General features: G+C 40.7%; 1 protein-coding gene across 2 annotated transcripts; it reads right to left on the bottom strand.

Moving 5' to 3' along the window:
* Window positions 1-219: 219 nt before the first annotated feature.
* On the bottom strand, window positions 220-21,966 carry LOC135945680 (mucin-2). Of its 2 annotated transcripts, XM_065493506.1 has the most exons (6): window positions 21,687-21,964; window positions 2,471-3,923; window positions 1,599-2,407; window positions 1,241-1,421; window positions 1,068-1,183; window positions 220-1,014 (listed from the first exon to the last, which is right to left on the bottom strand). In XM_065493506.1, exons 1-6 carry the CDS (start codon window positions 21,690-21,692, stop codon window positions 808-810), a joined length of 2,772 nt encoding a protein of 923 aa, XP_065349578.1. In that variant the 5' UTR covers window positions 21,693-21,964; the 3' UTR covers window positions 220-807. The 2 variants fall into 2 exon arrangements, with proteins under 2 accessions (XP_065349578.1, XP_065349577.1); XM_065493505.1 differs by having other exon boundaries at window positions 1,599-3,923; window positions 21,687-21,966.
* Window positions 21,967-22,479: the final 513 nt, after the last annotated feature.

Genomic DNA, 22,479 nt, shown 5'->3' with positions numbered 1-22,479 from the left:
CGCTCAGCACTTTCTTACAAAACGACTGTTTCATTGTAAACTGCGCGCCGATTGCGGTCTTGTTGAGCCGTGGGAGACTCTTGCAATAATTAGCGGTTTGCCAGGCAAATGACCGAGCACGCATAGTTCCACTAAACCTGCTCATCTCACACTCATCATTTATGTCAAAGTGATAGAGCAATTACGGTTTATGCAGTGAGAGCAATAAAATTTCATTCATATTGTTCTGTAGATTTATTTCATGTAATGTGTCGTGAAAATGTGTGCATTAGAGAATGCCTTTACCCAAACACGTTTTAATTACAACATATAAAATTAATACGCATAATACATATACATTTCAGTCTATATAAGTTAGTGGCACAATCTTTCAATACAAGAATAATTTAAAGATACACAAAATATTTCAATGCGGCCTAAATTCGAAACAGGAATTTCGCGAACGAAATGTGACACTAATTTGATTGTAAACTGCGCGGACATGGGGAGTAATATTGCAAACGTGAAAAATTATATTAACAATTGAGCTTTTGAGCGGTGTGTGTGTTTGTGTGTATGTGGAATAATAAAATACATATATATGTAGACGTAACTAAGCACTAACCAAGTCTCCAATTCAAACCATCAAAGACACGTACAGCGTACAGTTCTCGTTCCAAACACACCTCATTATGGCAGAAAGCGACCTTTGAATTAGGAGAGCGGACGCAACAATTTTTCAAATAAATAGGGTCTAATGGATTACTCGTCATTCTGCTTCTTTCTTCAAAGTGAGTCGCCTCAGAATCGCAAGTTCCTTGATTTTCCTCACGCGGCTGCTATTGCTGCCGCTTTGCGTCTCAGCTCGATGGCTGACACCTCCCTGACAGCGGCCACTACCTCTTCTTCGTCTTCTTTGGACTCCTGCTTCAGAGGGGAGGATTTCTCCTTTTCCACCTTCACAGGCTTGATGGACAAACGCGTAGCTTTTTTCACAGAGCTACTCGAAGACTCGGAGGAAACAACTGTGACAACCTGTGAAATTAAAATAAATTATATTTTATTGATTTACGTTTTGCAACTTTTACCTTTGAATGTCCAGCAGAAGTTTGCACGCTTTGTCCAGAAGGAGGAGTGTAAGTGGGGACCGTAGTCAAATCAAAAGGAACGTTGCTAGAGCGCCTCTCAACGGTTACTGGGTTGGCTGTTAATAAATTGCCGCATTAAACATCGTTTCTTGTTTGCACCTTTATGATTTTACCAGTCGTGGTGTCGAATGAGTCAGGAGTGGTAACAGTATAGTATCGATTTCCTCTGGAGATGGGCGAGGCGGTTCTGACGTCAACGATTTTTGCTACAGAAGCAATTGTCGGCCTCACAGTGAATCTTGGTGATCGGAAAGCACTCGCATTGAAGGCAGGATCTTCAGTGGGCGGCGTGGTCTAAAACAAAAAGTTAATTCCTATTGATTAGATTTGTTTCTAAAATTTACTTTTTGTTTAGCATTTTAAATATCCTTAATGAGATTTAATCATTTTGTTAAGGCTTTTATTATTTAAGGCTAATTTTATTGATGTAACCTGTAACTAGATGGGCTTTATTTGTTGTCATTAGCATACCTCATAGTATTTAGTGGCAGTTTTACTCTTCACAAAATATCCCTTTGTCGGTTTCTCTGTGGAAGCCGTGGGAATTTTCGGGGTGGTCGTCGTTCCTGCAGTCCATTCGTGGGTGCTCATTGGCGTGACCACATACACCTTCTCGTTGGAGCTTTTGGAGAAACCAACAGTCAAGCGGTCCCACGTTGTGGTTCTTTTCGGTTCCGGTGTGGTTGTCGGGTAATCGGTCGTAAAGTCGGTTGTTGTCGCTTCTTCTGTGGTCGTCGTTGTGCTCGCTTCGGTCGTCGGTCTGGTTCTCGCGGCTTTGATGATGGCTCCTTTGCTGAACACCTTGGCGTGCACGTTGTGAGAAATGCTGCCCGACGCCTCGGGTTCGTAGTAGGAAGGACGCAGGGTCGGCTGGAAGTACGAGGGTGAAGTGGGGAAGTAGTCGTTGGGGATGGCCTTGGCTGAGGTTGCGGCCACCGCCGTCGTGCTGGTCTGTTTGATGGTGTCGTCCACAATGTTGTTGGCGTCAGGGTTGCTGAACTCCTGAGCGGTCCACGAGTCAATATTGTTTTGCAGCGAGTTCAACGCCTGTTGCTGCTGCTTCTCCTGATCTCTGAGCAGCAGTTTTCGCAAGTCAGAGGCCAATATGTGCGTGACTGGTTTTTCCGTGGTGGTCTGGACCTGTGCCGGCGCCTCGGAGGGCACCTCCGAGGCCACCAACTTGGACTCCTGGAATTGGTGGTTGATCTCCCTGTGATGCCAATGGTTTCGCAAACCTGAAGCTTCGCCTTCCAGAAGCGAATTTTGTGGCTGGGGATTTGCTATATAAGGCACAATGATTTGAATCTTTTTGGGCTTAGGGTTCGTTTTCACGTTTTCATTACCTGCTTCAATCAGGGCGGGACCACTCTCCGCAGGGGGAGCGGACGGGGACCAGGGGGCTTGGGTGGTGGGAACCTCCGCGGGTTGGATGTTGACGTTCAAAAGACCGTTAGTGACGGACGGGGAAAAGAACTCGAATCTATAAGGGTGCTGGACGGGTTGTGCCGGAAGGGGTGGGGGCTGCAGGCCCTCGGCGGAAGGAGGGAGCTGCCTCAAAGTGCCGGGGGAGGTGAACTGTCTAATAGGCTGAGGTGCCGGGGGATGGAACGAGGGCGCGTGGAGGAAAGTGTTGGGCTGCTGGGGGCCCGTGAAACCGATCGGGGGCAGACGCTGACCGGCAGCAGAAGGGAAGGGTGCGGCAGGCCCGGTGAAAATTATGCCGGGGGCGCTTGGTGCGCTCGCTCCAGAAGGCCCTTGTTGGAACGTGGGGACGTGGAAGGGTGCCGCGGGAACGTTCGCGGGGGGTTGTTCCTGCGTGAGGATTTGGGGAGGCGGTGGTCCATGAACCAGGAGGCCAGGGGGTGGATTATTTGACCCTGAAGCAGTTTGTATGGATGGTGTGATTGTGAAGCCCACTTGCCTTGTGTGATCAAAATTTGTGTTCTGGTAACTCGTACCTCCACCAATTCCAGAGTTAATGGCCAAGGGTGTGTTATCGTGATTATTGCTCGCAGCCGCCGTGGTGGCGGCGGCGGGGGCCGGCTGCTCATTGTGCTCCACCTCGCCCACCGCAGGCAAATCTAGCCTGGTCTCCTGGGCCTCGTGTTGCACGGCTTTGCTGCCGTCCACGTCAATAATCGGGGACTGTACAACACTGATGGGATACTCAATAGAGGAGATGTAATCGGCCACAGGGATGCTGGGCACGATTTCGGGTGGTTGCAACCCTGCACCTGAGGGACCTGAGTGACCCGAGGGGCCTGAGGGGGCGGCTACGTGTTCCTCCACCGCGACTGAGCCCTCCGGCTTCTGCGAGCCGGGCAAATAGCCCTGGGGAAGCGGGGTGTGGTGGTAAACCGGAGCGCTCGGCTGCTCACCACCGTGCAGACCCTGATGCAACTGAGGGGCGCGAACCACCGCAAACACCGCACCACCGTCCTGGAACTGTGCATGCGGAATCGGAATCCACGGGACTTTATTACAAGGGTTGCATTTCTGAGGCGGGTTCAGGTGCCCCGTGAACTTTGCGCGCGGGGGTGGTGGCGGCGGCCCGTATTTCGGCGGGGCGCGGATGATGGCGGGACTGTGATGGGTGGCGGCCGCGTACGCTCGCGAATTCTTCTCCTGGCCGGGGAACATCCAGCTGACCAGCCTCTGCAGGGTGTCGCCGCCGAAGCTAGCCGCTCGTCTTTGCGGCCCTTGGTGCCTGACAACGGTGTGGGGCGGGGGTGCGGGCACAGGGTCGCACGTGGCGGCGATGAAACACGCCGAAAGGGCTGCTAAGGCAAGCAAAGCCTGGAACAAATATATTTTATTAGTTAGATTTTATATTGATGAATGTTTTTTTAGATTTTCAAGCGATTAAACATTTTAAAATGATTTACAGAAAAAGAGTGAACACCTCTTTTACCCTTGCAAAAAAGCTTAAATTTTTCCAGGTTGCAATTTAAATTTTCAAAAAATCTTGCATGCTAATCAGGTGGCGAGCATTGTTTCCCTATTGACAATCAGGATTTATTCCTCCAGAGAAGAAATTCACCTCATAACTCGCACACCGTTTGATAGATCACGACGAGAGGAATTAAAATCATTGACAAGACGTTAATTTTTTTTAGAAACACGGCAAAATCTAAAATTTGACTGTTACGTGGTCCTGATTTAATTATTGCACATTGTAGAGGTTAACTGTTGCTAAATTTTACAAACATTCGATTCAATAGCCAAAAATGCAAAATTTTCTTAATTGTTAGCTTGTAAAGCTCTACTTGATATGATGATTTGGAGAAACTGTTGATTCAATTTGATGAAAGGTGATAGTGATAGTTAAAAATTATCCTAAAATGAGTATCCGGCTGCACCATGAAAAGTTTTGCTACTGTTTATTTGTTGTTATTAAGTAGTAAACATGAGAGCCCGCACATCCTGCCCGCCCAAGTGTGCATTTCACCCATGAACGGTCTATTTGGCTTTCTATTGATGTTTATATATTGAAGACTCTCACGAATAATCCAATGTGTTTCGTGCTAAATTCTATTCAAGCGGCAGATTAATTAGGTGCGCCCGTATATTTAAGTTTTCCCACGAAGAATATCCCGCCAAATAATCCAGTAGTTAATCACGTGTGAGGTGGTTTCGCTAGTTTCAGAAGTCAGTTTCGCTTATCACCGTAATTATCGAGTTTTCGCGATGAGAAACGACCAGCGAATCATTCCGCGTGTGCGCCGCCTGCTCAGACACAAATTCTGTGCTGTCAGTGACCCTGTTTGATCGGAACCCGGTCTATCTGCGTGTAGCGGCTGGACCTGTTGGCGAAGATGCGTTTCTCGCCAGCAGTAGGTCACTCCGCGGCGGCCCGCAGCTGCGTGCCGCGGCTAATAAACAATAATACACACACACACACACATAGATATGTGCTGAATAACGCTCATATTAATTTTTATTTATGAACGTGCTTTCCTGATTCGCACGCTACAACAAAGCGCCGGGATGTTTAATAATGCACGCCATGTGAGTGAGAGTCATTTCAATATACACTACACACACATGCACCGCCGCCGCCGCCACCGCGTCTATCAAGCAGTCCATCGCGCATTTCCTTTCCCGAAAAGCCGCTACATGAAATGTGCTGTTTGTTTTTTAGATTGGTGAGAATTAAATTTGTAACGTTACTATGCACCAATATATGTGAAGCAGCTGGGAGAAATTCACTCTTACTCTCTAGTCCGAGATGCGATCTGCTATGACCAACCGGATGTGCATTTTAGGAATTTTATAATGCGGAGGTTGTGCAAGAGATTTCCACCTTATCACCTGCCTGGTCCAAATTGAAAATTTTTGTAAGAGTTGCATCTGATATTTTGGTACGCCCAGTCTGATGAAATCTAAGCCACTCGGATGCTTGATAGCAGAGAGCGTTCTGCTTTAATCCACACGCTACGATGTTGTTGTTTAACAGCATTTGCCTGCTTGTAATTTGTTTGATCAATTTTCGACGCGCCCGATACAAATGACCATCCCTGATTGACAGCCAATCGGTATAGAAAGTAGATCTCACAGATTAATTCAATTTGTTGCACGACGTGCGTACAGCTCAGCACGCGACTTGCGATTGGAAAACGCCCAGCTAACACAGACCTTGATCCGCATGACGCATCTGCTTTTTCCGTTTCAAGATTTTATAAATTCGTTCAATAACAGGCCAGTATTTTTTTATTGGTAATGTTTTTAGGGTCCAAATAACACCGCCAAGCGGATGATATTGGCCCAAGTGGCCCCAGAGGTGCTTTGGCCCAATTGTGGCCATCCTTTCGCCTTCCTGAACCAGGGTCTTTTAATGAAACGCTAGACATTTGTCCCTAAAGCCGCTGCAAAGGTGCGAAAAACAGATTGTGGCATATCCTAGCCCGTTGAGCTATTTCAGGTCACTTAATTTTGCAATCTCTGACATTGGGCAGCCAGTAATAAATCACTGAAATGCCCGATTATCTCCCATTGCTTCGACACTCGTACATTAGGAACGCCTTTAACAAAATGATGTTCGACTTTCTTTGATTTCTTCATTTGAAATTTTTATCTAGCTAGAAAGATCTGAAATTGCTTACGTATTCTTGAAATTTATTCTCTTTTATTTATCATCTAACTGCTGCTGTGTTTCCGTGTTAATCTTGTTGATTTTTTAAGAGAGAAACATTTTTAACTTTCTTCCTGTGTGTAACGCATCATACAGACTTCCTTTTCCTAGTTTGTTTTCAAAAATGAAATCGAGACTCTTACTCTCGATTTGGCAAGGGATAAGATGGCATTGTCTGATGAATTTTTGCACCCGCGCCAACAACTTTTACTTTGCGCATTAGCAATGAACCAGACTTGAAGTACCAAGGCGCGCCAGCAGAATGCCTTCCAAAGCCATAAAAACTCTCCTATGCGCGCACTTATTTTCTTATAACACGCGAATCGAATTTCTCTGTGTATACCTTTTAATTGGATCGATGAAAAGTTGTATACAGTGAAATTGCGGAGCGGTACAGACCGAAAAAGCGTGAGAGGAGCAAAAACAAATTTGCCAGGCAGCTGCGACGAGCGCAATGAGTGTCTCGTTATTTATCTCTGCTCAATTTTCGCCTCGCTGCTAATTTGCGGCTCCACTGCGCCTTTCAAAAGAGCAAAAAGCACCCATTCAAGCTGGAAGAAACTGCAATAAAGAGCGATAATTGAGAACTTTCCTCCGAAATTAGGCTTCTTTCAATTTTGTGCTGGCCACTTTTCCTCTATTTTCGTACCATTCGCCTAACTAATTAAGATTTGTTGTGCCACCGTTCTGTGAGAAGCGCCGCTTTTTATACCGGTCCAGAGAGAAAATAATTAGCGGTCTCGCATTAGGTGGCCTTTTGATTTCGTTTTCATGCTGTGCACACATTAATCAGCTGCAGTGACGTCCAAAAAAGCTCAATCAGAATAAAAAAAACGCTTTCCATTTATTTTCTCCTCCAGAAGTTGGCAAGATAACCTTCTAATAATTTAGAAACATGCATTAATTCCAATTGCGTTTGCTTCTAACATGAAAAAAACATGTGCGACACAATTTTCGCGCATTGCAAAACAAAGACTATGAAGCAGAGCGGCGCACACACTAAACACATTTGTTAATGAGCCCACGCGTGCCGTAGACATCAAAACGCGCCGTTACTGCACACTTATGAAACAGCACGCACACCGCACGCATGTAAATGCGCTTGTTTACAAATCGGAACTACTCGGGCGCATACAAATTACACAAAGGAAGCAAAAACGTTTGCTCCAGTTTGACTGTGAAACAAGGAAATGCTTAATTGGCGAGGGAAACCGCGCGTCCATTCTGAATTATTATATTCAAATGAGGCCTCTAGCACAGGTGTGAAGAAGCTCGTGCGGACAGCACGTTTTTAAATATCACGAAGTCGCACTCGCGCATTTTAGGTTAGGAAGATTCAGCGAATTCCGGCAGCGGTAATTTTCGTACGTGGGAGAGTGGGAGTGATCATAATTTTTAAACACGTTTTACTCTTCTTTTCGTCGGCTCACAGGTGTGCTTTCAATTTTTTTCGTGATACCTTTCGAGTCCATGCGTCGTAAAAATTTCCAGATGTTCCAATCTCGGGATAATTTGGAGGCAATTTTCTGCAAAGGCCATGCACGCTTGGCATGAGTTGGTTGTAAACATTAACCAGAGTTTCGCTTTTTAATTGAATTCGTAATGATGCCGCGAGATGAACACGCGAAAAGGAAAACAGAAAAATTGGTCCGCAGCATAATTATTTTTCCTTGTAAAAATATCTTCAGTTTAAAAAGTAAAACAAAATTAGAGAAGTGAAAAGGTTGAATATCGATTATTTTTTCTTTTGCCGAATTGCGAGCTGGAAATATCGATTAAAACCTCAAATTTCACTATTTCCCGCGCTTTGAGACAAGGGTAACGCATTCTTTTTTTTAATTTTCTGAGGCATCACGCATTAATTTTAAAGTTTCCGCGTTTTCAAAGAGTCTGGTAATTTTCAGTTTTCGCAGTTTTCAAAAACTGCCATATTCAATCATTTTTCCAACGAAAAAAAAGAATCAAGCGGCTGTTGCACTGATTGCATTTGGCAAAACAAATACAATGCTGAACGACTAGAAACCGAATAATTTCCTCAATAAAATTATTATTAAATAGAAATATTTGGCTGAGACAAAACCGCTTGTTCTTGTTTGACTCCCTCTGCCTCGTGCCTCGTCTGCAATCTAAAATCCTGAAAATTACTGTTAGATTTGTCACTCCTTCTGAATAGACTTCCCCTACATGTTGACGTATAAGTATCAAGAAACGGTGAAAGAATTTTAATATAATAATATGACAAGAGTCTTTTGTTATTTCTGAGCCGAACAATGCACACCAAGAGGCGCGTGTGTTTCAGCCAAAACGACTGAACGCTCCCTCACTCACTCAGAGAATTTGCATAAATGTGCGGTGGAAGTCGTCAATATGAACTGCTTTCTCCAGTTAGCGCAGCTGAAATTGAAGCTCGCTAATTACCAAGTGTTCAATAATGAATTTCAGCTGTCAAGGAGCACAATGGCGACACGAGTGGGAACAAGCTTCTCCCAGTTTCAAGGTGCAAAGTCAGCAGCGCGGCTCCTTTTTCATCTGACTGCTGATTTTCGCCTAGAGGTCTAGGACATTAGCACCGATTTTCATTCTCCTCCCATCCTGCCAGCAATGCATGCACTTTAATTGTCATCGCGCTCTGCAAAAGGCGGATTCCGGCGACGCCGCCGGCGCGGATTTCATGTTGAAGGACCGGTGATTGCGAGGAATTCGGTTAATACACAAACAGTTGGTGCGCGCGAATGCGAATACTTTACAGGATTTGACCTCGTATAACTTATCGACACATCTATTTAGCTTCTGGCGAAATCTCTAACGAAGCAAATAAAGGTTATTCACCGTGAGATGAGTCAATGATTAAATTGTTATCAGGATGTGAGGAGAAATTGGTAAATTTGCTGATTCACTCTATGGGAAGGACAATTTGTTATTCCGATTTTCAGAGAGTAAATAATTCTTCTGTATACAAAGGAATACTTGTGGTTCGCCAGATCCACGCCTTCGTATCTGAAAAGTTTAAATTGAAATAAAATTTAAATTTCTTAAAAGAGATCGGATATTAATACATACATTAAATTTTTGGAATCTGCTCAGCGAGATGAATCGAATGATGTGCCAATGCCAATACCTTCATACTTTTGCAAATTTTCCAGCAGGGAAAATCGCGTGCAGTAATTTAACGGTTTTTAGTGGAGTATTAATTGTTTTAAGGAACTTTTCATAAAACCAAGCTTTATTTTGGCTGTTAAATTTTATGCTAATAAAAACTAATGAATTTCTTAATAATCATAGAGAAAGGAAAACTGTTTCCTCGACGTTTAAAAATATGATAAGTAATTTATAATTTTTCCAAGTGTATTAACCTTATAATGAAGAATAGCCCCGATTCGAATGTACACAGATCAGGGAAAGTGATGCATTCGTTCCACTAAATTGCGTACACCGCAAACGCGCCGAGAAGAGAAACAGGGTCAAAAATAATATTCCAAGAGCTGCGGAGACGGAAACAAATTGCGATGCACATAAACGTAATTATCGCGTCAACGCAGCACACCAGTGGCACTCTCGTTTAGAGCAACAAAAATGCATGTGTACAAATTGAAAATTATCCTCAACGGCGAAGCTAGTAGAGCAAGACTTTCTGGAGAAACGCAAAAAAGGTTACACTTTTTACAGAGATGCCTCATCAGTCATGTGATTTGCTTAACGACTACCAGCAGAATTAAGATTTTTAGTTTTTCAAACGAATTTCTCTTTTGCCTGCATCATGATCGTTTTGTTTATGGTGTTATTTGCTTCCAACACTCAAAGAGGCAATTTATCTTTCAAGGAGCATCTCCGAGTCTTGGGAATCTGAAGAGTTTCGAGATCTTCAACAAGTTAGAATTGTGTCAACAGACGCACAAGTGAGTGACTGTGGGATATTTTAAAGTGTGTGTTTTGCTCGAGCAAAGATAGCATACACCTTGGGTGCAAAGTATTTTTGTTCTTTCAATTAAGTTTCGCACTGTTTAAATAATTACTAGTTTTTGAAAGATATAATCAAGATATGTGACGAGTTTTTCTTCGAGTGCAAAATTCTGTAAAATAATATTTACCTTAAATACTCTCAAAAATTAGGATTGGACTAAATTTCTAAATATTCGTTTTAATATCTGAGAAAAAGTGGCGAGTATCAATTGTCTCCTTACTGCAAAATCACGATTTAGGACATTTCCATCATAATTCGCACACTGTTGGATAGATCGCGACGAGAGGAATCAAAATCAAGCGAAAAAATCATTGATAAAAACCCTTAAATTAAAAATTTAAATCAACGGTGAGGCACATACATCCAGAAAGGGTTCAATTACCTGAGCCTGCCTAATAACAGAACACTGTAGTCATAAAATCGCTGTCTTGTAGTTACAAGAAACAATAAAAGCCATTATTTGTGTGTGTCGCAGCACAAGCAAACCCCTTAAGCAACGAAAGACATTATTGTTACACTTAAGTTCGTGCTTGTTTTACGACAGTTACAAAATTATCAAGAGGATGCGAGTGAAACCCCGTCGGAAAAATCGAGAGGAGTAGCTGAAACACGTCGAAATTAGAGCCTGCTACGCGTTTTGAAACAATTGATACACTTAGCCCATAAGAGAAAGTAAACGCGCGCGAGACAATAAAACGCGAGCCTCAAAAACTCTGACGGGAATGCCGATGAGACAAGCTAGATATCAAGAAAATCCCCGTGACTGATGACGTTCAGTGAGTATTAATCATCCGCACGTAGAGCCGAACATAAACACACGTAAGTAGTTCTATGATTAGAGTCAAAAGCATGTTGTAATAAAACAAGAACATTCATTTTCACTTCTAAAACAAATTATCAAAATGATAAAAATTGTAGAATTTTTATTTAAGAACAGAAAAAACAAGTGCACTTTAGTTGAAAAATTGTTGTAAGAAGCGGCAGAATTTCATTTTTTGAAATTGGCTTTTCGTTTAAAAAGGGAGACTTGTGATTTTTTTGTAGGGTTAGTTTGTACTCAGCGATGAATAAAGTCTGACTTTTTCTACGATTGCTGATCTCTGTGCAAAATTTTTGTTTTGGCGGTTCAGTTCTGCTGATCCGAGGCATCGTAATTTTAATTTTTCCTCTGTAAATTTCACTAATAGCCACATTCCTTCCTTTTAAAATTCAATAATTTTTGTTCTTGACCCCTTGAGATCTTTTTGGCATTTTACACGGCAATAATTTCCACTTTAGCTGGCGGTCATGTTTAGATCCACTCCTAGCTTTTAGTGACACAGTTACATCAAGAATGTGGTGCGTATGCATGATATAATCAGGAAATAGACTAGTTAGGATGCCTGCGCTGGCACCACAGGCAGTTCTTTACCTGAATTACTTATTTGATGGATTACTATCTTACCAATACAAAACAATGGCAGCGTATGCCTACGTACGTATAGGCAGTTGAATTAGGATCTCTCTTTTTATCGGACAGTCACGTGCTCAAAATTGACTCGGTTACTCAACGACTTCGCGTGTCTCATTGTTATTCAAAATGTGCTTTAACAATTTCGTTGCTTCCTCACATGCTTCACCGGCTTCATTTCAAATAAAATTTAAATTTAAAGTTGAGTTATGCACAGTGCACTTATAGACTTAGAATAAACGCAAATGCAATTCCGCACTTTTCTTTAATTATTTAGGAGATTTTCGATTTAGGGGCCTGGAGAAGTTAATATTAAATCAGTTTATCAAATTAATTAGAGCATTTTACGAACTCCCCAAATGTTTTATCTACAAAAAATCGTGACATTTTCTTTTCATTCAGAAAAATCAATTAGCGCTCTCTATTTTGGCCATTAGTGAGAGTCACACGAACACAATTTCCATCTCAGCGCGCTATTTAGGTTTCGGCGTGCGTTTTGCTGATAATAAATGAATGTCGCCTGTGCGAAGGGAAAACGTTACAAACGAAAATTGATAATAAATCATGCCGTGAGTCGTCAGCTGGATGGATGCAGAGTCAAAAAGGAGCAAAAGCGAATGCGGAGCGGATGAGAAAGAAAGAATTCAGTCGTGCATGAATAAATCATAACGCTTGGGTATATCACCAGCGATGCTGTGTTTCAAAGTAGAAACTATAATCCCCGCTTTATATTACGATATCCTCCACGCGGTGTTTTGTTCTTTCTTCTCATTTTAGAATTTTCGTCCCGCGGAGAAAGTAGAACAGGGGAGATAAGCCACGTCATACGGGGATGAATGAGTTTAATTTGTTATTGATGTAAGAATAAGAAAATCTCTTCGCTCTTTCTTCAGACTCAACGCCTCGCGCCTCAGGGCGTCTTTTATTGCACTTTGCTCGGCAGGGAAAGTACGACTAGGATAATTCATTCAAAACCAGCGGACAATTCCAGTGTAAAAGTAGCGTAATAACACGCGACCGTGAAAGCAGTCCTTCTTGCTTCTCTCACTCGCGCACCTCCTTTTCTCGCGTTTTTCTTAATTGGATAATTAAGCACTTCTTGCTCTTCGTATGAAAATCGCATCTGAAACGATCGGGTTTCAAAGATTACGAGCATCACTTGCAATTAAAGCAATTGAAGTGACAAGAAGACGGCTGGAATGCTGACAAATCTCAAGAAGACATCAAGTACTTGTTTTCTAAATTGATATTATCGATAAAAACTCCAAATTTGCCAGTTTTCTCCAAAATTTACATCACTTGACCATATTTTCTTGGCAGATTTCGCTTCCTCTCATTGAGATCTATCCAACGGTTTTTCACACTCTTTGTATTGGAAAAAAAATCAAATTTCAAGTGAGAATCTAGTTCTCACGATTAAATATTATGCTAACTTTGCAAAAACCTTTCTCCAAAATTAAAAAATGTATTTTTTTTATTGGCAACGAGGTTTTTCAGGGGTTTTGCAGCATCAATCCTCTATAAAATTTAAAATTTAAGTCTGAAAGTATAGCTGATAACAATTACCTGATTTAATACAAGAAAATGAGAAGCTCAACCGGAATAAGAGATAAATAAAAAGAGGTTAAAATCCTGAATCATTGGCCTTAATAAAAAATATGCATATATATCCAGTACTGTGATTGATTACCGTCACTTTTTCATTTTTAAGCACAACGTCACGCTGACAGTTGGCAGGAAACCACTGGTACACTTTCCTCGTTAAAAATTTAAAGTATAAAATCGCCTGCTCCGGATATCTGTTTTATTGAAGTAAAAGTGTTGGCAATTTTTTTGCGTCTTTTTACAGTTCAATCGTGGATCAACAACAGGAAATGGAAACAAAGCAAAAATCAATAAAGTTTTTACTTTCATTGAGGTGTGAGAAAACAATTGCACGAATTGCACTAATAAACAGCGCGGTGGTTTCGTCAGCACGAATTGCAAATAAGGAAGTGGCGCAACGCCTTATGAATTTTACTGCGTTCTTCACTTATTGTTCCTATAGTCACAAAGCAATTTTATCATACTCGCGAAACCCTATAAAAAGTATGTGTAAAATTAATACGATTAATGATCAATCTAAAAACGTTCAACTGTTAATTTATGTTGCCAAAAAGTGCAAACATTGAAATCTTGTTTCATTATTTCCCCTGAAAACAATGAAAAATTGAAAAATAATGCTTGGCACGTGCCGCACAACGCGGGAAATTGTTATATTTAATGTTTTCACTTAGATTTTTAGCTAAAATCTTGATTAAATTATTGTTTTACTGGTTTCACTGGTATAATCTAAGTGTAAAAATCTTTAAACTCATGATTCGTGCTCATTTGATGGCCTCAACATCCTAGCGGCCGCAGAAAAAATTAATATCGCATTTGCACTTGCCACCAATATATTACTTGTGAGGTCTGCTGAATTGAAAGGCGTCCGCAAACCACTAAACCGAAAAAACCGAAATTCCACAACAAAAAGATATTAAATAGAATCAAACCCAAGCTCTACTTTTACTCTTCGCCACATAAAGTCGTGTTTTTGCATCAAAGTCGCTGATTAAAATGATGTGGTCGGGGCAAAAGGCACTTTTTTCCTCTAACCCAGATCTGCGTCTAATTTGACATCATAACGGAAATAAAAGTTTAATTTATGCGACAAGATGACAAACCTAGCCGAGAGTGCTGAGAGATTATAGCGCCGGAGCAGGTCGGCCGGCCGGCCATTCGGGCGGAAGGAGAAAGAAAGTGTGCTAAAATCGAAGCTGTGACCACCATGCAGACCCCGGCGTTTTCGCGGCGTCTCTCTTTCGTATTTACGCCCGAGGGACGCAAAAATTCGCGCAAAGTGGATCACTCGGTGAGCAGGATGAGTTGACCACGTGTGATCCGACCGCCAGGTTGAGCGTCAAATGGACGGGAAAAGATTTATATTATAGTTGTACTCTTTTCGGCTCTAGAGAAACGAGCTGGTCTGTGATTAGGTGAACCGTAAATCACCTTTATATTTCCTGAACAAAAATAGTCATTTTAAAATGAATATTTTTCATCAGATGTTTGAGTTTGGCTTTATAATTAGTTTTTGACAAATTTTTTCCTTTATTTTTAATTTCCCGAAATAGCCGTTTTAAACATTTGTATTTTTCCCTGCAAGTATCACGCTCAAGATGACAGACAGAAGATCAAAGCCATTAATAATACTTGAAACACTATATACAAGTGGTAATCGACACCATCAGCGTGACACTCGCCAAGCGCTATTTTCTGTCATTATCTGCATGCTTTGATCTGCGCGATGAAACTGAAACTTGCTCACGTTTACCTACAAACGCGACTGCTGGCACACCTATAATTCTCTTTTGTGCAGTTTTTCGCACGCCGGCGTACTCGCCCCGGGATATAAACGCCGGTGCAAAGCGCAACAAAAACTTTCTTTGGTCGCACGAGAGATTAATCGCTCGCTCGCTTGGCAGTATGCGGCGATGATTCTCTGTGTGTTGGGAGTGAGCAATATGGGAATCAGGGCCAGAGCAAGCAGAGACAACACTCACTGCGAAAGAAGAAAGTCTTTCTTTGCACTCGTGCCGCGGCTCATTCACTAATCGCGAGCGGCTGCGTTTTCGCACAGTGTGCGTCACGTGATTTTCCAGCGGATGTTTTGGTTTGAGCAGGAACTTATCTGCTAATTTGGTTTCTAGGCCCCTTTGGACGAAACTCTATGTTTATCTCTTATTCAAATGAGCACTAACGAACACACCGAACCACCCATTGTGCTAGATCCAGTTGCCCAGAAAAATTAATTAAATTAGCCTATTCTTGGAAAAAACAAGCTATTTTATTTTTGCCAATTTTGTCAGCACCAAATTGTCAGAATAGCAAAAACTGCACAACATTCGACTCGTCTCAACATCCTCTAGATAGCCAAAGGATTCAAAGGGTGATCAATTAACCCTCACCCTCCTTCCGGCTCATGGATTGAAGTAATGATAAAAATCGCGTCGCATTGCACTTTTTGAAACTTATTAATACTGATTAAAACTCTTAAATTAGCAAAAACCTACCCCAAATCCTATTGGCTATCTAAAGGAGGTTTAGAAGAGTCGTACAGTGTTAATTTTTTGCATTTTTTGGAATTCTGAAGGCTAAAACCCAAGATATGGCGATGACAATTATGGCAAAAATTGAAAAATTTATATTTGTAGTAATATTGCCAAGGCCTAATCTTGGGTTCTAACTGTTAGAATTGCAAAAATTGCACACCGTTCGACTTGTCTTAATCTACACCCAAGATAAGTGATGGGTTTGTATGATGATAAACCCTCATCCCCTTCCAACCCATGCATTGAAGTAACGATAAAATCATGTTACACTTTGAGAAACATATTCACTGATCACATAACTCCCTTAAATTAATAAAAATGTACCCCAAACTACCTCCTTTTTACCTTTTTTTAAATAGTGAAAAGGTTAAAATTTGAAAGTAATTATGCAGAACCTGATATTTCTTCGCATTTTTAATATGTAGGAGGTATAAAAAGGCTAATTGGGGTTGTTGGGTGATCCCCCTTAAACCCAAAACCCATCGGCTATCTAGAGGAGGTTGTGACGAGTCAAACGAGGTGCAGTTGTCATTCTGATGGCTCAATCTCGAGATATGATGATGACAATAATTGCAAAAATAAAAAAAGTTTCAATTTTTGGTAATATTGCCAAATCGTCACTGTGTTTCTTTATCTTGCTAAGCTCTCAATAATTTTTGTTTAAATTCAAATAGATCCCAATAATTTATCATTTATATAATTTTTGTATATGCATCTGTCAGAGGTTTCACAAAATCAGTGAATTATTCCTGATTTCTTTTTATCTTTGAATGTAGGCAGACATAAAGGTTTAAACTTGTCCAATAACAAGAATGACCAATTGACCTTGATTCGGCTAATTTGCATACACGCACAAACGTCTGCAAAAGAAAAGCGAAAACTAGTTTTCGTGACTGAGCACGTGTGTTTTAAATCGCTGTGAAGGCGTTGCAAATTCCCGAATTCGACGCATCTGGCAGCAGTCGAAATTGACAGCAAATTACAATAAGAGAGTGGAAAGAAGATTTGTGTGTGCGCTTTCGTTATATTCATCCAAATAAGGCGATTGAAAAGGATGCCAAGAACTCATATTTCGTCGTATGTAGAAACCGAGCCCTTCATATATGGAACGAAAAATAAGAAGGTGTCTAAAGGAAACCAGTGATTTATGCATAAATTAATCGATTATAGGAGGCAAAGTCACGAATTTTTTCTGTCAAAAAGCAGTCTCGTTTAATTGGAGGGCTCACGCACATTGCAGCCAAAACAACAGACCGATTTTACTTTTGCTCGGGATCCCGCCGCCTTTCTATATAAATATCATGCGGCAGTGTGTCAAAAAGCTCGTCTCTTTTCCCACGCCCGCACTGCCAACACAATGGGGAGACGATACCGGCTGCCTTCGAACGTTACTGCTTTTTTCCAACCGAGATGCGAGCGAGATGCAGCCGCCAAGGCGAAAATGTGGGACGGGAACGAATTGAAGAAGAACCAACTAACTCGCCTCTTCCTTTTTTCGCTCTTCCGGGCCCGCGGCTCCCAAAAAACCAATACAACAATGCCCCGGCTGCTATTAAAATTATTACCGCATGTGTGTGGATCATAATTTCGGGTCTCAGTCGCGTTGCGTGCGTACTACCTGAGCTGGGGAAAGGTCACGTCAGGTGCATTGTCGGAGCTGCTTGCTAAACACTCATTCATGCTTGAAAAATGAAAAACAAGCAACGCTTCACTTATTTTCCTCGCCCGTTTCCATGTTTATAAATTGCCAGAGGTGTGTAAACAAGTAATAATTTTAAAATAAAACCAGGCATTTATATACATATTAAAATTGGTATTAATCAGAGCTCGACAAAAGAGCAGACCCTTTACGTAAGGACTGTTCCTGGAAATAACCAGCCATTTCTACAACTTTTAGACGTATTAAAATTATGATATATTATTATGAGATTTTTTAAGAAAATTATATACACAAAATCCTTAGGCAACGCAATTCCTATCTGATAAAATTTTAACAAATCTAAGAATGGAATAAACATTATTAATTATTTTAAAAATTGTAAAAAACAATGAAGAGTAGATTTTCACCCATGATATTAACGGAAATAGTCAAGTTAAATATGTAAATGAAGTGTGGTAACTCATGAGAGACGAAAATCTCATCCTCAATTGGTTCTTTCTCACCTGATTTTAATATTCACAACATACATTTGACTCCGAAATACTGAAGACGTGAAAAGAGAAATCCAAAGGTCATCCAGTGGCCGGTTGACCTGTGCCCATACCATATTAACAATGTAGATATTCTCTCCCCGTTGCGGTTAATGTCTCTATTTTCTAACTACTTCCGTCCCCTTTGACCCAAGGTTGAGTTCGTCGTGCGGTGACAAGAAAAAAAATTAATTGTGTCCGACAGCAGCATCTGAATGTTTCACGACCTACATAAATTATCGTATAGGCAAAAAGAAGAAAGAAAACTCTCCGCTTCTGTCCGCCGAGGATGCGACAAATAAGTAAGCCAGTAGTGCATTTGATTGAAGCAACTCATCTCTGCGCGTGCAATACCGAACAGCTGAGAATGGAAATGGAGTTTCGATTTGATTCGGAGGGAAACGCATTATTAGTGTAAGCAAGCGAACTGTCGAGCTTAACGAACTGAGAGGCAAAAGGAAAATATAAAATTGCGCAGTCATAAAAACATTGTCCAGACCTTTGTTGTAATTCACACATTTATGTTCAACACTCTTTCTATAGAAATGACATTAAAATTGTAGCAAAACGTGATTCTCAGCGATAAAAACGATTATTCCTTCAAAAATCGATCGTGCATCAAATTCTAACAATCCGAGAAATAAAATGATATATTCTTTCTTCAATCCTACCGACTTGAAATAAGCTAATATAAAAATATTATAAAAAATTAAAACTGTAACTACGTCAAGTCGATACATTTTTAAACGTGATTTCCCAGAACTCATTTCTGTTGGAAAATATTGGAAAAATGTAACAAAATAAGCATAAAAATTGCACATCACTCGATTCGTCTTGCTGGACAGTTTCGAAAATGTAGGCGTGGATCTGGTGAATCATAAATTCCTTTGCCATTATCGAACACTATAGAATAGTAGTAAAAATGCCATACTTTTCAGTAAATTGTAGCATTATTGCCTCCGATTATATTGAAAGCTTTTTATATTTTTATATCATTTTACTGCTGGTTCCCAGATTATCTGTCAAGATTTACTTGCAGACCACAATAGCACGGTGTATTATAAGAGAGAAAAACGAGGAAGAAACGGTGAGATCGCGATCATGAGTCTTTTTGGGAGTTAAGCAATCACGATGTGAGCAAGCGTTTACTTTGTGTTGAAGCGTGAAACGCGAGAGAGCTACCAAGAGCACGAGTTTTGCCGCCGGACCATAATAGAATTATTAGGTGAGATTATAATGTGGTGATTGTTACACTTGAGCCGCCACGGAATAAGCTTCACCGTGTTATTTGAATAACGCAGGAAGCTCGTGATCCAATCGAGCTCGTTCGTGGACTTAGTTAGTCTTGTGGCTTTAATAAAGTAGCTGAAACTGCTGCAGATTGAATGTTTTGAGCTATATCAAGAAGGAAAAATAGTGGAAAAGAATTTAATTTTCCAGTTGTTATCAGTTTCTATGAGTTTACCGTTAGAATAATATTGAATTTGTTTTTGAAAAATTAGCAGTTTTTTCATATAACTGAATTCTCTGTGATCAGTGGCTACTGGAAGAGGGCGTAACACGCGGTAATTTTGAAATGGGGGTGTAGTGTCCGAAAATAAAAGGAAGGCGCGGCACATAATCACAAAGCGCGGACAAATAATGAAATTTAACGATTTTATTGAGAGTTCCCGGGAATTTTGAAATAGGGATGTGGTAAGTTTCCAGGAAATTTAAAATAAAGGCCTGATATGATGTCACAAAATGCGGGAAAATCATTAATCTGAGATTTTTAGCCACAACGCAGAGATAATCGATTTTAAAAATTCTTTAAAACTCATTATTTGTGCTCATTTGACGGTCCGAGCATCATATAGCAAGTAGAAAATTAAACTTTCCAGTTAAACCTTCTTACCTCCATCATTAAAATTAATCTTAGAATAAATTCTAGGCTAAGTTTCAGCATTCCATATAAGGCATTCGTCATATAAATTTTGTGATTTCACTAAATTGCAAATTCGTCCGAAAAGGATGTAAATAAGCGAATGTCCGTGGTCCACATTCCCTCGGCGGAGGATGAGCAATGTTTGCGTTTGCAAACGAGCGAGCGAGAGCAGAGAAATCCTGCCTGCCCTTATATCCGCCTCGTGCTGTGTGTGCACTGCGCAAATTTAATTTATACTCTCCTTCACGTGTGCCACAAACACATCTCTCAGCCGCTCCAAGACATTGGTGCCACTAACAACATCTCTAAATGAAAATGCGCCCGCGTGCCGAATTTAAATAAAATATTAAATTATATTTGATGCGATAACGTTTAACCTCAGGGTCGCGATGGTTCTTTCCGAGGCTTCGGGGCATCTTCACTCTCGATGAATATGTTATGAGCTCTCGTATTTCTGGCTCTATAATTACGTTTTGGAGCTGCCTCGGAATATTTTTATCGAATCGATCTGAAAATGTATACGAGGGAAATCGTGCGCGCTCCGATGGTAAGTGCACTGAGTAGTGAGCAAAACAATGCACGGTGTGGTTTATGGATAGCCGCGCACGGCGATCGAAGAAAGGGCAAATAGCACGTTGTACTTCATTTATAACCGCTGTTGAATGTATTGGTCGTGATTTTCTCAGCCGCATACTGTCTGTCGGCTGCGGCTTTGATTTGTATACAAAGAAGCGGCAGAGAGAAACGAGGCGCCGCGCGAGCAAAAGTTTGAAATTGATTAACACAAGCAGCACTCTCTCGGCTTGTTCTTAATTATCAAGTTCAAGGTGATGAGAGAGGCCTTTCGATTATTAATATTGCGCCGGGTGATGCTCTCATATGATACAAAAGCATTTCAATAAACTCGCGCTGCTCGTTCAACTTTTGCATTTTCAGAATCCAGGCTGACCGTAATAAAAAAGAAATTATTTCGCTTCTTATTATTATAATAATTCTCGTCAGTTTTACTCAAACCTTTTTAAAGAATCAGAAACGTAGATTTTAATGGAGGGATAGTGCTTAACTCAGCAAGAAATTTTGTTATCCAATGGAAATCCTAAAAGGAACAGGACTTTTGAGTACGCGGATATCCGATTTCTTGCCGGGATAATTTTCAAAGAGATTTTATGGTAAAATTATAAAAAATTAGCAGACCACCCTTGCCCCAAACCAGAAACTATACCGTTTTTTAGAAAAAATAAGCGGTTGCAATAAATTGTAGGAAAAAACAAGCTTTATAAAAGCAATTATTGTTTCTTTGACATCGTTTGAACTCGGAGAAAAAATAAATTCACTTCGCTGGTAATTTTAATAAATGAAATGGCTCACTTCTATGTTGATTTTTTAGTTATCACAATTAAGTGAATTTAAACTCAAAATTCTCATACCATTAGATAGATAGCGGCAAGAGAGCTCGAAATCAAGCAAAAAATAATTAGTTTTTTGAGGAATTTTGCAAAAATTGGAATTTAACCGTTCCTCTGCCTATTGGACAAAAATAGCCTAAGAGAATCCGCATAGAGCTGGGCCATTTCGTAAATTCAAATTTCAAATATTTTTTGTTTCAATCTCTAGTGAAATAGAATTACATAATGAATAATATTATAATTCCTAAAGCAATTTAAAAAATATTAAAGGCTGGAATTTTTTTTAGGAAAAATTTAGATGTATTGAAATTTAATTTAATAAATTGTAGAGTTGAAAATATTAAGAAAATTGTACAAAACTCACCCTCATGTTGTTGAAATTAGCAGTAGAATTGCACGACAGCCTCTTGATCGAGTGGATGCTGGGGAAGAAGAGCAGCCTCCGAGATATTAGCCGAACTCTCCAAGGGTGCACCACCAAAAACCTGAGTGTTGTGTCAGGTGAGACTGTCAGGTGCGGCAGGCGAGATGCGCGCACCACGAGCACTAGAGACGAAATAAACAGCGAGACGGAGAAATTAAGCAGACACACACCAGTGACCCATTTCCCGATCGAGAGTGGAAGGACGCGCGCGGCGACTCTCGAGTGGCGGTCGGCCTACCAGAGTCAGAGAGGAGCCACCACTTCTGCCATCGACTCAGGTTCAGGAAAAAAAACGCCTTCGCCGCGCGCACGCACTCTTTCGCGCCCCCTACCCGTCGCGGGGAGGGGTGAAGTCAGGGGCGGAACATGTGATTTATTTGCACGGAAGTGTGTTGCGTGTCACAAAATGATTGACTTTAAATGAGCATCAAGAATAGAATGTCAAAATCAGCTTATGCTATTTCTTTTGCTAAAAATGTTTATTCCCTTTTTTTAAGAATTAAACACCATTTTTTTAATAAACGGATAAGAAATTGAGTTTTTTATGTTTTGGAAAGATGTTGTCAAATGTATAAAATGTTAAAAAGTAGCAGCAATTTCTTTACTGGATTTTTATCCCAAAGAAATTAAAACTTTTATACAGTAAAATGTCTAAAAAAGTATCTAAACTGACTTTCGCATTTGAAAAATAAATATTTTGATTTTAAAACTGATCAAAAATAGCTCCGGGCTG

Source organism: Cloeon dipterum, chromosome X (genome assembly GCF_949628265.1).
Source record: "Cloeon dipterum chromosome X, ieCloDipt1.1, whole genome shotgun sequence".
Lineage (NCBI taxonomy): Eukaryota > Metazoa > Arthropoda > Insecta > Ephemeroptera > Baetidae > Cloeon > Cloeon dipterum.
The sequence above is the reverse complement of the archived record's forward strand: the minus strand, read 5'-3'. Positions and strand labels throughout refer to the sequence as shown.